Genomic DNA, 17,671 nt, shown 5'->3' with positions numbered 1-17,671 from the left:
CTAAAGCCCTGTTTACAGACTCTGATGCTCATTTCTTGTGTATTTCCGTCAGAGTTGCAGCAAAAATGAAGGCTGAACAATGTAAAGGGATTTACGCTGACTTCTTGGATGGATTAACGCCTCTAACCTGTTGACCCCCATGTAGATCTGGGCTGCAGAAATCCAAATCTGTGTCAGGCTACACGGGGAGAATCTCCAACCAGATTCAGCCTCAGGGAAACTGTCAGTACATGTAGTAGGCAGCTCTTTTTAATAACTCCTGCAACACCACCATAGCCAATGCTCAGTATAAATTCCAGAGGAATCACATTCAGTTGGTCTCGAACTGGCAGTATAACCAGGCTGTCCTCTGGCAGTAATCTCTTACCGTTCAGTCACAAGTACATTTCAGGGGCTGGTTAAAACAATGGATCCTATCATAGTAAAGAATTCGTTGACATGTTAGTCCAGTTTCAATTCATTTTTGGCACTAAAATCCCTCCACTAAACTTCAGGTTAAACTATCCTACTTGTTAGGTTGTTAATGTGACGTATTGTGGTGCAACTTCCCATTATCACACACATACATAACCGAACCGCACGGTAGCTGAAATATACTCCGGAATTCTACCGCCCCGCCTACCACAGAATCGGAGCGGGTGAGGGACAGACTACAGAAATGTTTGTTGAACTCAGGCGGGAATTTCCGGTCTTGCTCGAGCGAAGCCATAAAATCCCACCCATAGCATCAAATCATGTGTTCCCTCTGGATACTCCGGATTCCTCCCACACTCCAAAGACATGTTAGTTAGGTTGATTGGCCATGCTAAATTGCCCGTGTCAGGGAGACTAGCAGGGTAGATATGTCCGTGTCAGGGAGACTAGCAGGGACATGAGAAGACTTTGGCGGATAGGGTTAAAGAGAATCCTAAGGCGTTCTATAGGTATGTCAAGAACAGAAGGTTGGTTAGGGCAAGTTTAGGGCCAGTTATAGATGGCAGAGGGAAGTTATGTGTGGAACCGGAGGAGATTGGTGAAGCATTGAACCAATATTTCTCTTCGGTGTTCACGCAAGGGGACATGAATATAGCTGAGGAGGACACTGGGTTGCAAGGGAGTAGAATAGACAGTATTACAGTTGATAAGGAGGATGTGCAGGATATTCTGGAGGGTCTGAAAATAGATAAATCCCCTGGTCCGGATGGGATTTATCCAAGGATTCTCTGGGAGGCAAGAGAGGTGATTGCAGAGCCTCTGGCTCTGATCTTCAGGTCGTCGTTGGCCTCTGGTATAGTACCAGAAGATTGGAGGTTAGCGAATGTTGTCCCATTGTTTAAGAAGGGGAACAGAGACTTCCCCGGGAATTATAGACCGGTGAGTCTCACTTCTGTTGTCGGCAAGATGTTGGAAAAAATTATAAGGGATAGGATTTATAGTTATTTGGAGAGTAATGAATTGATAGGTGATAGTCAGCATGGTTTTGTGGCAGGTAGGTCGTGCCTTACTAACGTTATTGAGTTTTTTGAGAAAGTGACCAAGGAGGTGGATGGGGGCAAGGCAGTGGACGTGGTATATATGGATTTTAGTAAGGCGTTTGATAAGGTTCACCATGGTAGGCTTCTGCAGAAAATGCAGATGTATGGGATTGGGGGTGATCTAGGAAATTGGATCAGGAATTGGCTAGCGGATAGGAAACAGAGGGTGGTGGTTGATAGTAAATATTCATCATGGAGTGCGGTTACAAGTGGTGTACCTCAGGGATCTGTTTTGGGGCCACTGCTGTTTGTAATATTTATTAATGATCTGGATGAGGGTATAGTTGGGTGGATTAGCAAATTTGCTGATGACACCAAAGTCGGTGGTGTGGTAGACAGTGAGGAAGGGTGTCGTAGTTTGCAGGAAGACTTAGACAGGTTGCAAAGTTGGGCCGAGAGGTGGCGGATGGAGTTTAATGCGGAGAAGTGTGAGGTAATTCACTTTGGTAGGAATAACAGATGTGTTGAGTATAGGGCTAACGGGAGGACTTTGAATAGTGTGGAGGAGCAGAGGGATCTAGGTGTATGTGTGCATAGATCCCTGAAAGTTGGGAATCAAGTAGATAAGGTTGTTAAGAAGGCATATGGTGTCTTGGCGTTTATTGGTAGGGGGATTGAATTTAGGAGTCGTAGCGTTATGTTGCAACTGTACACAACTCTGGTGCGGCCGCACTTGGAGTACTGTGTGCAGTTCTGGTCCCCACATTACAGGAAGGATGTGGAGGCTTTGGAGAGGGTGCAGAGGAGGTTTACCAGGATGTTGCCTGGTATGGAGGGGAGATCCTATGAGGAGAGGCTGAGGGATTTGGGATTGTTTTCGCTGGAAAGGCGGCGGCTAAGAGGGGATCTTATTGAAACATATAAGATGATTAGAGGTTTAGATAGGGTGGATAGTGATAGCCTTTTTCCTCTGATGGAGAAATCCAGCACGAGGGGGCATGGCTTTAAATTGAGGGGGGGTAGTTATAGAACCGATGTCAGGGGTAGGTTCTTTACCCAGAGGGTGGTGAGGGATTGGAATGCCCTGCCAGCATCAGTAGTAAATGCGCCTAGTTTGGGGGCGTTTAAGAGATCCGTAGATAGGTTCATGGACGAAAAGAAATTGGTTTAGGTTGGAGGGTCACAGTTTTTTTTTTAACTGGTCGGTGCAACATCGTGGGCCGAAGGGCCTGTTCTGCGCTGTAATGTTCTATGTTCTATGTTCTATGTGGAGTTAGGGGGATAAGGCCTGGGTGGAATTGTTGTCGGTGCAGACGCGATGGGCCAAATGGCCTCCTTCTGCACTGTAGAGATTCTGTGATTCTATAGGCCATGGTTTGAGAAGGATTATATGATATACTAACCTGGAGGAGTGAGACATTCATGCCAGTAAAATAAACTAAGGTTTATTTATTAGTCACAAATAGACTTACATTAACACTGCAACAAAGTTAACTGTGAAAATTCACACTCCGGCGCCTGTTCGGGTACACTGAGGGAGAATTTAGCGTGGCCAATGCACTTAACCAGCACGTCTTTCGGACTATGGGAGGAAACTGGAGCACCCGGAGGAAACCCATGCGGACATGGGGAGAACGTGCAGACTTTGCACAGGCAGTGACCCTCAAGCCAGGAATCAAACCCAGGTCCCTGGTGCTGTGAGGCAGCAGTGCTAACCACTGTGCTGCCGTGCCGCCCCACAATTACTACTTAATTCCTTGCAGATCTAGAATAAAAGTACTTATGTGATGATGCTTATCATGTCCTTGAAATATTGTGTAAAGCTGCTCCTGTGCTTACCTGTTTCACAAAGTTGCCCTGTGAATCCTTGTGGACATGCGCAGACCTTGGGAGCAATACAGGTGCCTCCATTCCTGCAGCCATCTTCACAAAACGCTGGTGAAGACACCAAAATAATTTTTAGCATGACATTTCCAGTAATTATCCTCACAACAAACAACAGATTGATGTCACCCATTAAGGTGTTAGCGTGGGCGAGGACCGGGAATTAATTTTTCAATTAAATTACAAACCTGCAATTACATTTCCAACAATTAAGAGTATGTGTTGGCACCAACTTAGAAAAAGTCATGGAAATCCCAAATGAGTTTAACAAAAGATGAGCTTCCGTAATTAAGATATTTGTTCAGTCAAATGCATTTTATTTGACGTGTTCTTTTCCAAAGTTTTAAAAGTAGCTCAGATGTCGCACAGTTTCAAACCAGCTGTTTTGTAGACACTTAAAGGGTTTTTTGATTTGATTTAATTTATTATTGTCACATGTATTGAGATACAGTTAAAAGTATTGTTTCTTCCGTGCGATACAGACAAAATGTACCGTTCATAGAGTACATAGGGGAGAAGGAAAGGAGAGGGTGCAGAATGCAGTGTTACAGTCATAGCTACAGTGTAGAGAAAGATCAGCTGAATATATGATAGATCCATTCAAAAGTCTGATGGCAACAGGGAAGAAGCTGTTCTTGAGTGGGTTAGTACGTGATCTCAGATGTGCTGGTTAGGTGCATTGGCCATGCTAAATTCTCTCTTCGTGTATCCATGATGTGGAGATGCTGGCATTGGACTGGGGTAGGCATAGTAAGAAGTCTCACAACACCAGCTTAAAGTCCAACAGGTTTATTTGGAATCACAAGCTTTCGGAACCCTGCTCCTTCATCAGGTGAGACTCGCCTGATGAAGGAGCAGCACTCCGAAAGCTCATGATTCCAAATGTACCTGTTGGACTTTAACCCGATGTTGTGAGAGTTCTTTCAGTGTCCCCAAACAGGCACTGGATTGTGGTGACTATGGGATTTTCACAGTAACTTCATTGCAGTGTTAATGTAAACCTACTTGTGACACTAATAAAAAAAACTTTAATCAACCGGGTTGCCAAGACATTCAGCCTATTTTAAATTAAAATATGTAAGAGTACTTCTATGCAGGGCTCGAGTGTAAGGATGCCAATTGGAGATCTTCTGATTTACAGTATTCTCAGCTAATAATGTTCTTTTAATGTAATGGATTTATTCAACGGGGAAAACTTAAGTGTGATGCAAAAATAAATACTTATGATTTGAAACTTAAAGTCAAAATCAGAAACGCTGGAAAAACTGAATTGATAAGTGTCTCAGACGAATTTTGATTCATTTAAATAAAAAGGGCTAACATTCTGGGTGACCTGCAGACATCTCACAGTGCTTAGCAGCCAATTAAGTACTTCTGAAATGTAGTCACTGTGGTAACAAGGGAAACACGGCAGCTAATTTGCACTCAGCAATCTCCCACAAACAGCAATGTGATAATGAGCAAATAATCTGCAATTTGTGAAGTTGATTGAGGGATAAATATTGCCCCGGGAGTGCAGCAGGTGGATGGAGTGCACCCCCTCCCCCTCCCCCCGCCCCACCCCATATCGGGCCACATCATGGGGGTGGAGGCTTCTTCCCCGGAGCAGCATGGCCTCTTGCTTGCCGGCATCAAGATGGCAGTTGGTCATCGGCTACGGCGTGCCGTGGATCAACTGGCGGGTGAGCAAGTCAGCAGCAGCTCACTGCTGCAGACGGTGAGCACCGGGGTCTCGCGCTCCTTCACGATCAACCATAGCACCTGGAGGGCCAGAGCCCCACGGACCTCACCCCCAAAGCCCAGGGGGCAGCCGGCCATGGCGGAAAGAGGCCACCGGGTCCAGAGCCAAGATGGAGAGGAGCCTGGCCCCGGTGAAGAAGAAGAGGAAACCGGGAAGAGGAGGCCAAAGGAATGAACTAGCGGGCAGAGGAAAAGCAACCGGTCTCCGGAGGCCATGGGCATCTCTGAGCAAGAAACAAGGAAACAACAGAGTGGCAAAGGGGCAAAATGGTGAATAAGGAAAAATAAAGACCTAGGGATAACATTCACCCCCCCTCCCCCCACTCCCTACCATCCCTCTGGCACCCCACTACCGCTTTGAGATCGTGCCATGGGATCTTTTATATCCACCCAAGCAGGCAGATGGAGCCTCAGTTTAACATCTCATCTGCAAGGCAGCGCCTCTGACAGTGCAGCGCTCCATCAGCACCGCATTTGGAGTGCCAGCCTTGATTTTGAGCTCAGGCCCAGGGACATGAACCCCAAACCTTGTGACTCAGAGGCAGGGTGCAACCAACTGGGCCACAGCTGAAACTAGGGGCAGAATTTTCCATTCCCGCCGGTGCTGGGAATCGTGAGGGGTAGGGGCACATCATTTGAGGGAGGGAGAAAATCTGTTTCCCGACAGCGGGATGCAAATTTTGTCCTCTCGAGTTTTCAAGGCAGGTTAAAGGGGGGTCAATTTTCCAACGAGAAATGTCGGGAAGCCTATTTGCATTCATTAGTAACTCATGCATACAAAAGAAAATGACCACCTTGCTAGAAACATGTTTGCACTCTAAATTAAGATCCCATCAGCGAGGCTTTAAAACGCTCAGCTTTATGACTGCGTACAAGTGGCATGCACCTGGCGAGCTTCACCTAGTCAATGACTTTGCTTTCTCCTTGAGGACCTGACATAACTTCAGAGAATGATAGAATCTCTACAGTGCAGAAAGAGGCCATTTGGCCCATTGAGCCTGCACCAACAACAATCCCACCCAGGTCCTATCCCGTACCCCACGTATTTACCCTGCTAATCTCCCTGATGCTAAGGGGCAATTTATCATGGCCAATCAACCTAACCACTCGAGTGCTAGTAGCGAATGGAGTTCAACATCAGCACAAGCAACTGAATAAATGCAAACCCTAATGATTATGAGATGTCAAAGATGCTCAGTTGTGTTCTCCTCTCTAGGTGAAGCTCACTCCACAGCTTGCTGTTCCTGGCTCATGGGTCTCATAACAGAGAGATCCCAGCCAACTCTGCAACTGCTTTTTATTCTATGCTGGTCAGAGGCAGGGAAGTGGATGCCTCCAACTGGACAGCTAGTGGACGGCAGCCAAATCACGATTCTAATCCTTCATCCTCCCAGGTGATTGATCATGGCTGACTAGGGCTCATGTGGTTAGTCTTCCTATGCTGCCAGGACAACGGTCTCTCTCTATAATATTGTCGAGTGTACACCAAGCCAGCGCAACAGAGTCAGTGGGAGGTTTCTTCAACATGGCACCTATCATCCTGGTCAAACACAGGCGCATATGAATGGGAGGAAACCCATCTCTGGTCCTCCAGGATGTTCCCTACCTGGAAGAGATGGGGTGGGGAAATCATGTCTTATCATAGAATCGTAGAATCGCTACAATGCAGGAAGAGGCCATTCGGCCTATCGAGTTTGCAGCGGCTACAATCCCACCCAGGCCCTATCCCCATAACCACACGTATTTACCCAGCTATTCCCTGATACTAAGGGTCAATTTAGCATGACCAATCAACCTAACCCACAAATCTTTGGACTGTGGAAGGAAACTGGAGCACCCGGAGGAAACCTACGCAGACATAGAGAGTGCAGGCTCCACACAGACAGTGACCCAAGCCGGGGATTGAACCCGGGTCCCTGGCGCTGTGAGGCAGCAGCACTAACCACTGTGCCATCATGCTGCCCTGGTAGGAAAACCAAATTACCTTGGTGTTGAGAGCGGAAGACGGGAACTTCGATCCCTAATGAATGTCGGGTTTTTGTGCGTGCGCAGATTGCGAGCGGGCTGCACATGCCTAGTTCTACATTTTCATGTTCTATGGGCTATGCCCACCTGTGCAAGAAGGGAAACGGTGTGAAAACCCAGGTCAGGTGACCAGGAGTGGAGCACCATGGAAGACTAGAGCCCTAGACAGGGACAGGGAGTGGTCCCAAAGGGGACAGGGAGAGGTCCAAAAAGAAAAGTCCCAGAGAGGGGTCAGGGGCAGGAAAAGGTCCCAGTTCAGTTAACAAGAGAGGAGCAGAGAAATAGGCTGCAGACAGGAAAAGGGCTGCAGAGAGCAGACATTAAGTGGAGAAGGCAGCCAAAGATGGGCCACTGGGATGAAGGAACTCATTTGCAGCAGTCATGTTCCACTTAGTGTGGCTGAAAATCTGACATTATGCTTGTAATTTGGTTCCCGAGTGTGGATTCAGGAATCCAGGGGAACAGAATCACGGGAGACAAAATTGAAAACCCTGCAAGGTGGGCCTTGCCGTCCAAGTCTGGTAACTGAAGAGGGCTCAAGGGAAGCCCTGAAGATCCAAGAAGGCAGCAGGAGGTTTGTGACTCTGCACTGCAGGCTGCTGGGGCAAAGTTGCCCATCTGGAGCAGCAGGGTTCTGCTTGGCATGGCCAACAGCTGAGTTTGAGTACATAGTGGAGAATCCAGGGAAATGGAATCTTGGGGAGATAAAATTGAAATCCTGCGAGGCGGGCATTGTTGAAGTGATTTTTTGGAGGGAGTTGCAAGATTAGATTTTCAAAGGTAAAGACTGGAATCCCTCATGAGGGAGACAGATTAGTTGACTCCATGTTAGTAACATCTGGGTGAGTTGTTGAGAAATCCATGGTCTCTGCTTTGGTCACATCAACCATGATGTAGTGTGGTGTGTTTGCCCACAATTAGAACATAGAACATAGAACAGTACAGCACAGAACAGGCCCTTCAGCCCACGATGTTGTGCCGAGCTTTATCTGAAACCAAGATCAAGCTATCCCACTCCCTATCATCCTGGTGTGCTCCATGTGCCTATCCAATAACCGCTTAAATGTTCCTGAAGTGTCTGACTCCACTATCACTGCAGGCAGGCCATTCCACACCCCAACCACTCTCTGCGTAAAGAACCTACCTCTGATATCCTTCCTGTATCTCCCACCACGAACCCTATTGGCTTATTAATTGGCAGGTAACTTATATTTACCCTGAATGCTAGTGGATAAGAGAGATATTGAAAATTGTTTTATCTTTCTGACTTTGTACAATGAAGTTTATTTTTGTTTGTTCAAAACCGTGTAATCTTGTGGCTTCTTTATTGAGCAAGGGCCTTGAATCTTAAACTTTGTTTCCTTTAAATAAAACATTATTGGTCCCTAACTGACTCTCACCAACAACCTGGGAGTCTGGCCTAGGATCAGAAGACAGATGCCAGGTGAAGGGCTTAGCACTGATCTGCTGCCTTTGAGAGGGAGGGAAAAAAGACATGTTCACTAAATGTATCACTTCAATTTGTTCACACGTCCACTGACACGTCAATGATGCCTTAGTAATGGGTCTCATAAAAACATAGAAACATAGAAGAAACGAGGAGGAGGAGGCCATTTGGCCCTTCGAGCTTGCTCCATCATTCATCACGATCATGGCTGATCATCCAACTCAATAGCCTAATCCTGCTTTCTCCCCATAACCTTTGATCCCATTCACCCCAAGTGCTATATTTAGCTGCCTCTTGAATACATTCAATGTTTTGGCATCAACTACTTCCTGTGGTAATGAATTCCACAGGCTCACCACTCTTTGGGTGAAGAAATGTCTCCTCATCTCCATCCTAAATGGTCTACCCCGAATCCTCAGACTGTGACCCCTGGTTCTGGACTCCCCCACCATCGGGAACATCCTACCTGCATCTACCCTGTCGGGAACATCCTCCCTGCATCTACCCTGTCTAGTCCTGTTAGAATTTTATAAGTCTCTATGAGATTCCCCCCCTTATTCAACTGAACTCCAGCAAAATCAATCCTAACTGAGTCAATCTCTCCTCATACATCAGTCCCGCCATCCCTGGTCCTCATCCAGATAAGGAGATGGCGAGCCCGTCATTGGTTAGCACAGGGGCATGAGAAGCAAGAGTCTGAGCAACAAGTGGCAGAAAGTCACTGGACAATCAAGAAGCTGTCTAACAGGGACCACTGCAATGGCGAGCAAAGGCTGACCATGGTGCATCGCTGGAGGTGCACTTATCTAGTGGTGACCAAGATGCAATGCTGGATGTGCCTTCGTATGTCCCAAGAACTGGTGGCTCATGTTTGCCAGCTTCTCCAAGACGAACTGAGGCATCTGGAGGAATCATGGACAGCTCCTGGCCTGCGCTGAGTGAACGTCTGTCCAGGTACCCTTTCAAAATGGTGCCAGGACCTTCGGCCCCACGAGGTATTGGCAGGACAGGTGAATTCCTGCCTGACCCGCCAAGTGATTCGCTGAGATCTTCGCAGTTGCATAATTAATGAGCTGATCAGTGGAAGATTGCACTCCCTCCCACCCGCAGTAGGAATAGCACCCACCACCGGACATATCATGAATGGAAAATTTCACCCTAGGGCAGAAAATGAAACGGAGGATAGAAAGCTTCCCTAACATGAGGGAAATTTTGCCTAAAAATTCATTCAAATTGAGAACTAATAGAAGTAGAAGATTAAGGGAGGAAACTAAAGACAATGGAGTTACGTAAGTGAAAGAAACTACTTGGCGGATATTAACCTGTTGTCTACAAATATGGATTCCACAAAACCAGTTTCATTTACGAGCTGAAAGTTCAGGGTTCAATGCACAGCGAGCTCCACGAACCAATCGCGTTGAGGGAGACACTTTCAAAATGATCGTTTGAAACTGGGATATTTGTGAAATAGCCTCAAAGAGAATTTGCACAAAATACCATGAAGCAGGAGAAAAATATTTCAGCAATAATATAAATATCCTGCAGAGGATAGGAAAATAAAATCAAGGCCAGTGCGACGGAAAATGGGGAAAGCTCACAGAGAATATAAGTAGGAGGAGGCCATTCAGCTCTTCAAGCCTGCTCCACCATTCATTAGGATCATGGTTGACCATTCAACGCAAAAGCCTGATCCCGCCTTCCCCTATATCCTTTGAACCCCTTCACCTCAAGTGCTGTATCGAATTGCTTCTTTAGAACATTCAAGATTTTGGCCTCAACTGCTTTCTGTGGTAGCGAATTCCATCGGCTGACCACTCTCTGGGTGAAGAAATTTCTTCTCATCTCTATTCTAAACGGTCTACCCTGTTTCCTCAGGCTGTGACCCCTGGTCCTGGACACTTTCACCATCAGGAACATCCTCCTTGCATTGACCCTGTCTAGTCCTGTTGGAATTTTACAGGTTTTGATGAGATTCCCCCCTCATTCTTCCAGCGAATACAATCCTAACCGACCGGTGGAGTGGAAGGGGGGGAGAATGTGGAGAAGTGGAATGAAAAGCTGCGGCCTATCTATATGTGACAATGCTTGGCTGGCAATAAATTTTTACAGAGCTAAAAGAGCAGCCTCCAATTCAAGTTCTCCACGGTGACATTCAGTGACAGTGCCAGCACTTAACATCCACTGAGCTGTCCCTAAGTGATGGCTCTTCAGTAAGCTGCACTGAGAGGAGAAAAGTGAAGATTTTTAAAAACAGCTACAAAGAATTGAAAATATTATATGCAATGTCAATTCCCCCTGCCCCCAAACCCCATCAATGTGGTGTCCAGATCACCAACAACCTGTACTGGTCCCTCCACGCCGATGCTATAGTTAAGAAAGCCTACTTTCTCAGGAGGCTAAGGAAATTTGGCATGTCCCCTACGACTTTCACCAACTTTTACAGATGCGCCACAGAAAGCATTCTTTCCAGATGTATCACTTGGTATAGCTCCTGCTCCAACCAAGGCCTCAAGAAACTACAAAGGATCGTGAATGATCCCAGTCCATCACGCAAACCAGCCTCCCATCCATTGACTTTGTCTACAATTACCACCCTCAGGAAAACAGCCAGCATAATCAAGGATCCCACACACCCCGGACATTCTCTCTTCCACCTTCTTCCGTCGGGAAAAAGATATAAAAGTCTGAAGTCACATACCAACCGACTCAAGAACAGCTTCTTCCACGCAGTCATCAGACTTCTGAATGAACCTACTTTGCATTAAATTGATTTTTCTCTGTACCTTAGCTATGACTGTAACACTGCATTCTGCACCCTCTCCTTTCCTTCTCTATGTACGGAATGTTTTGTCTGTATAGCGCGCAAGAAACAATATTTTTCACTGTATATTAATACATGTGACAATAATAAATCAAATCAAAATCAAATTACAATCTCACATTCCCACAAATTGAAACCACAAGCTTTATTGCTTTTTTCAAAGGATCAAGGTCTTATCTGGATTGAGCTTTCATGCCTTTCCTGTCCAGGAATTTGATCTTGGCACTCTTCTGATCATTTTCTTTCAATGAACTGCAGCAAGGTTCCTGATCAACTCTGCTCTTTTCCCTGAAGACTATTTCATCAAAGGAGGACAAGACATGTCTGCTGTGACATGTTTGTACTGATGGGGCTTTCCCCAGCTAGCTATTGCTGCCTGCCCATCTTCATTGTTATCACAAGTTACATGGTTCCTCACAGCTAGAGACAGTGGTACCTACACCACTGCAAAGTAACGACGAGAGACAGTGGTACCTACACCACTGCAAAGTAACGACTGGGGTTTATAACTGGCCAAAGCAATCTGTCCAAGTGAAAGTTCTGAGTATGGAATACACAGTGCAGAAAGCAGCCATTTGCTTATTGTGCCCTTGCTCAGTGTTTTGAGAGAATTCACAATTAGTCTCACATTTGATTATAGAATCCCTACAGTACAGAAGGAGGCCATTCGGCCCATCGAGTCTGTACCTACTCTCCAACAGAGCATCTTACCCAGACCCACTCCACAACCTATCCCCACACATTTACCCCGCTAATCCCCTTCACCCACCCATCTTGGAACACTAAGGGGCAATTTAGCATGGCCAATCCACCTAACCTGTACATCCTTGGACTGTAGGAGGAAAGCGGAGCACCTGGAGGAAACCCACGCAGACACAGGGAGAACATGCAAACTCCACACAGACAGTGACCCATGCCAGAAATCGAACCCGGGTCCCTGGCGCTGTGAGGCAGCAGTGCTAACCACTGTGCCACCGTGCTGCCCAATACCTTTTCCCTTTTCAAATATTTGTCCAATCTCTTTTTTTAAAAGTTAAACTTTCAATCTGTTTCCACCAACCTTTGCAGAAATGCATTTCCAGATCATCATAGCTAGAAACAGGGGATAAAAGGAAATTACTGCAGATGCTGGAATCTTTGACAAAGGGACAAAACGTCAGCTCTTTTCTCTCCTTACAGAAGCTGCCAGACCTGCTGAGACTTTCCAGCATTTTCTCTCTTGATAACTTGAAATAGATTCCCCTTGCTCCCCCCCGCTTCGTTTGTCAGTTGTCTTAAATCTTACTGTCTCTTCTGGCAGGAGAAACAGTTTCTCCTAATTCACCCAGCAACAACAAATATCTACACGGAGCTTTTAATGTAATACATTTCAAGAAATCTAAACTCTGAGGATGAACAAAGATAAGAATTTGTTCTCCAAAATTAGTCATCTCTCCAGCAGTATTCAGTCAAGTCCCCTTGTTGGAGAAGTGTAGTATTCCATAGGATTTAGCTTATAAACTCTTTCAGAGCTTTCTCATTCACTGAATATGGGCATCACTGAGAAGGCCAGCAACTATTGCCCAACTCCCAATTACCCTTGAGAAGACGGTTATGAGCCACTTCCTTAAACCGGTCATAGAGTCATAGAGGTTCACAGCATGGAAACAGCCCTTCGGCCCAACTTGTCCATGCCGTCCCTTTTTTTAACCCCAAAGCCCGCGTTTGGCCCATATCCCTCTATAGCCATCTTACCCATGTAACTGTCTAAATGTTTTTAAAAGACAGAATTGTACCTGCCTCTACTACTACCTCTGAAAGCTCGTTCCAGACACTCACCACGCTCTGAGTGAAACAATTGCCCCTCTGGACCCTTTTGTATCTCTCCCCTCTCACCTTAAACCTGAGTTTTAGACTCCCCTATCTTTGGGAAAAGATATTGACTTATCTAGCTGACCTATGCCCCGGTGCAGCTGTGTGGTGTAGGTACACCCACAGCGCTGTTAGGGATGGAATTCCAGGATTGTGACCCAGTGACAGTGAGGGAGCGGCAATATATTTCCAAGTCAGGATATTGTGTGACTTAGGGAAATTGAAGGTGATGGCGTTCCCATGCATCTGATACTCTTGTTCACCTAGAGGGAAGAGGTCAGAGTTTGGGGAGCTGCTATTGAGAAAGTTGAGTTGAATGCTGTTGGAGTTGCAATCAGACAGGCGGGGGTTCTATCACACTCCCTACTTGTGCCTTGCAAATGGTGGACAGATTTCAGGCAGGCAGCAGGTGTGAGGGGGCCACTACTGGATACCAGCCTCTGGCCTGCTGTTGTGGCCACAGTGTGTTTGTGGCTGGTCCTGTTAGGTTTCTGATCAATGGTGATGCCGCCCTACCCACCCCACCCCCACCACCCAACCCCCTCCGAATTCGATGGTCAGACAATTCTCTGAAGATAATGGCATTAAATGTTAAGGAAAGGAGGACAGACTCTCTCCATTTTTGGAGATGGTCATTGCCAGGTACTTAACTGGCATAAATGTTACCTGCAGCCTAATAGCCCAGGCTTGAATGTTGTCTAATTCTTTCTGCATGTGGGTATGGACTGCTTCAGTATCTGAGGAGCTGCAAATGGGAATGAACCTTATGCAATCATCCATAATTCAGACCTTTATGATGGAGGGAAGGCCGTTGACGAAGCAGCTAAAGATGGTTGGGCCTAGAAACAGCCTTGAGGAAGACCTGTAGTAGTGTCCTCTCAGGCTTTGCTGATTGACCTGCAACCATCTTACTTTGTGTAAGTTTCCCAAACATTAAGACAAGTTGGTAGAATCATAGAATGCCTACAGTGCAAAAGGAGGCCATTCAGCCCATCAAGCCTGCACTGACAACAATCCCACCCAAGCCCTTTCCCCGTAATCCCACATATTTACCCTGCTAGTCCCCCTGACACTAAGGGTCAATTTGGCATGGCCAATCAACCTAACCTGCACATCTTTGGAGTGTGGGAGGAAACTGGAGCACCCGGAGGAAACCCATGCAGACTCCACAGTGTAAACTCCACACAGACAACCACCCAATGCCGGAATTGAACCTGGGTCCCTGGTGCTGGGAGGCAGCAGTGCCACTGTGCCGCCCAGGTAAAACTGCTGGAAATTACAGGAATACCAATCTGCAAAGGATTGAGCCTAATATACTGATGCAAGGAAAAGGAGACAGCAAACAAGTCACGAACTGTCCTGCACTTGTAAAAGCGGCCTTTTTCAACTGAAGGCATTAACGCACACTGCACATTATGCTGCCTCGTTTCAACATACAACCAAAATTGAAAAGCATCATTTAAAGTACCAATTGCATGATAACTTGTAATCATTTAATGTACATTTTTCAATGATTTTTAAAAGGAGATAAATCAAGGGTAAAAATTGTACAAATGCAGAAACGCTCGCTGTCAATATTTTATCTGGTCCTTTCATCTGTCTCCTTCAAAGTGTGATTACAAATGCATTTTTGAAGGCAAGTGTGACATAATTCCTTATGAAACGCTTTCACTCGTGCAATTTGTCACGCACGCTACACATGGACAAGCTGACAGACTGGCAAAAGAATGTACAATCCATAATTTACTGTCAGGGCATGATAAACACATTTGATTTAAGTATAATTCAATGGCTCGCTCATATCATTTCCAGAGCTATTCAGTGGTTTATAACAAGTGGCTCAAAAGGAACCAGCAATTCACCCATCATTGAATAGCTTCCTCAGCCCCACGTGTTTTTTTTTCTACTGTGTTAGAAAATGAAGCTTTAGTTCCTGTTTAACTTTGAGTCGCAGAAATCTGTTCGCCCTTCTTTCTTTTGAACTGCGCCATTTTGCATTTCCTTTGGGCAGGAATATCTGACCCCCCCCACACCCCCACACCACAGCGTGTTTTCCGGTGGCATGGGCAGCTTGCCACTGGCCGCCAGTGGGATCTTCCAGTGTCTATGGCGTTTTGTGTGACTCGCCCGTCCGGTTGCCTGGAAGCCCGCCACTTGATGGGGGGGAGGGGGGCGGCGCCATTGGCAGGACAAGAAGACCCTGGTGTTTACTCGGATTCAGAGTTCCAAACACTTGCTGATTGTAAGGTGAGAAATGCATTTGAAAATGAATGCTCACCACCTGCAGATTTTACACAAATGATTTCATTTGTTAATATTTGTGGTAACGTGGCCCCCTTTTAAAGGGGCAGGTTCTGAGGGCCATGTTATTGGGCTGGACCCTATGGAGTGGAGCTGAGCCAATCAGAAGCAAGGGCGTGAGTCCTGGGATGGGGTGGGGGGGGGGGGGGGGGGGGGGCGGGGGGAGAACCTCAGTTGGAGCCCGGGAGGAGAAGACAGTAGACTTGTGTATTAGTTCCATCAGACCTTTATCTTGTATATAAACGATACTGATAATAAATTGATCATTATTGAAGCCACGAGTCACCATCGACTTTACTACGCTGGCGATGAGGAAAAACTGTCAGTCATTGGGAGAAGTCGAGAGCTTGGTGCAATATTTTGGAAGGCTACTTTGCAGATACTCTGAGATTTTCCAGAAGGAACTGGGATGAATAAAGGGGGCTAAAGCCAAAATGTATTTGATCATCGAGGCAATGCCAACATATATTTGGGTCCGTCCAGTGCCTTATGTACTCCATCATAAAGTAGAAGTGGAGCTGGGAAGATTGTAAGACTTAGCTATCATAAAACCAGTACAGTTTTCCGAATGGGCTGTGCATATAGTCTTTAGTTTGAAGCCAAACAACTGATGGGTGGGGCCTGAGGGGTGCAGGGTCTGAGGGGGTGAGACCTGAGGAGGGCAGGGCCTGAGGGAGGTGGATCCTGACAGGGAAAGGCAGAGAGGAGCTCCCTAGGGGGAGATGGAGAAGGAACTCTGTGGGGGGAGGGTTTGATCAGTGGGAGCGGCAATTGAGGGGGTGGGGGAGGGTTGAATGGCTGGGGTGACGATCAGGGGGGGGGGGGGGGGGGGCGGGGGTGAGGGGGTGGGTGAGCGGCCAAGCAGTGATCGGTGGGCTGGGATTGGGGGCGATTGGCCTGGGATGGCAGCTGAGGTGGGGTAATGTTCGGGGTGCCAATCGGGGGAGGGTGGGGTGATATCCATTGGGGGGAGGGGCAGTGACAGATCTCCAAGAGGATACGAAGATATTGGGACGCCTACACAATGGCACCCAGCGAGCTCAGCAGCAAGCTTCACAGGTGAGCTGAAGCTCCAACCTCCCCCACACTGGCGAGAATCGCATGACGCTCCTGTTATGCACAGACCCTCCCCCGATTGGCACCCCGAACATTGCCCCACCTCAGCTGCCATCCCAGGCCAATCGCCCCCAATCCCAGCCCACCGATCACTGCTTGGCCGCTCACCCACCCCCTCACCCCCCCCGATCGTCACCCCAGCCATTCAACCCTCCCCCACCCCCTCAATTGCTGCTCCCACTGATCAAACCCTCCCCCTACAGAGTTCCTTCTCCATCTCCCCCTAGGGAGCTCCCCTCTGCCTTTCCCTCTCAGGATCCACCCCCTCTCAGGCCTTGCCCTCCTCAGGTCTCACCCCCTCAGACTCTGCTGTTCCCGTTATTTACCTGGCTGAAAAAAAACAATGAGAAAATCTATCGCTTTGTCGCCCGTTTGACACTTCGAATTTTTCTGAGAAAATTAATTTTAGTGCTGTGACTATTAGGGTGCAGTTTTCATTATTAACCTGGGCAAATAAGGAATTCTGTGCATTAACAAAAACATTTGGAAGACTGAATTAAAATTGTGAACCTTGTTTGCGCAAGCATTGGTTCAAGAAACATTAATCGTTTCCTGATAATCTTCAAGTCTTCTTGATAGCTCAAGGAGCAAGCAAATAATTCCTGTGTTGAACTAACGCTAATAAAATTGTTTCAGCTTAAAACAGTTATGTCTCATACTTCAGTGTAATCACGCTCTCATTCACTCGGTGCACCAGTACAAAGAACAAAGAACAGTACAGACAGGAACAGGCCCTGCGGCCCACCAAACATGTGGCGATCATGTTGTCCTATCTAGACCAACGCTTGTATCCCTCTATACCCCGCCTGTTCATGTGTCGATCCAGATAAGTCTTAAATGTCGCTAACTTATCTGCCTCAACCATCTAACTTGGCAGTGCATTCCAGACCCCATCACCCTCTGTGTAAAAAAACTTCCCCTGCACATCTGTGCTGAACATTTCCCCACTTATCTTGAACTTGCCCCCTTGCAATTGTCATTTCTGTTCTGGGAAAAAGCTTCCAACTGTTCACCCTATCTATACCCCTCATA

The 17,671-nt window shown here is 46.8% G+C and overlaps 1 protein-coding gene across 2 annotated transcripts in view; it reads right to left on the bottom strand.

Annotated features, from left to right (window-relative positions):
• The window catches only part of LOC144499079 (protein kinase C-binding protein NELL2-like), a 272,572-nt gene that overhangs the window by 80,971 nt on the left and 173,930 nt on the right, over nt 1-17,671 (bottom strand). For both annotated transcript variants that reach the window (XM_078221141.1, XM_078221142.1), the window contains one exon: nt 3,294-3,389. In XM_078221141.1, the coding sequence (XP_078077267.1) occupies nt 3,294-3,389 (96 nt within the window). The remainder of the gene's footprint in view (nt 1-3,293; nt 3,390-17,671) is intronic.

This window comes from Mustelus asterias, chromosome 9, assembly GCF_964213995.1.
Source record: "Mustelus asterias chromosome 9, sMusAst1.hap1.1, whole genome shotgun sequence".
In the NCBI taxonomy this organism is placed as follows: domain Eukaryota; kingdom Metazoa; phylum Chordata; class Chondrichthyes; order Carcharhiniformes; family Triakidae; genus Mustelus; species Mustelus asterias.
Note: the sequence above shows the minus strand (reverse complement) of the source record. Positions and strands in the feature narration are given on the sequence as shown.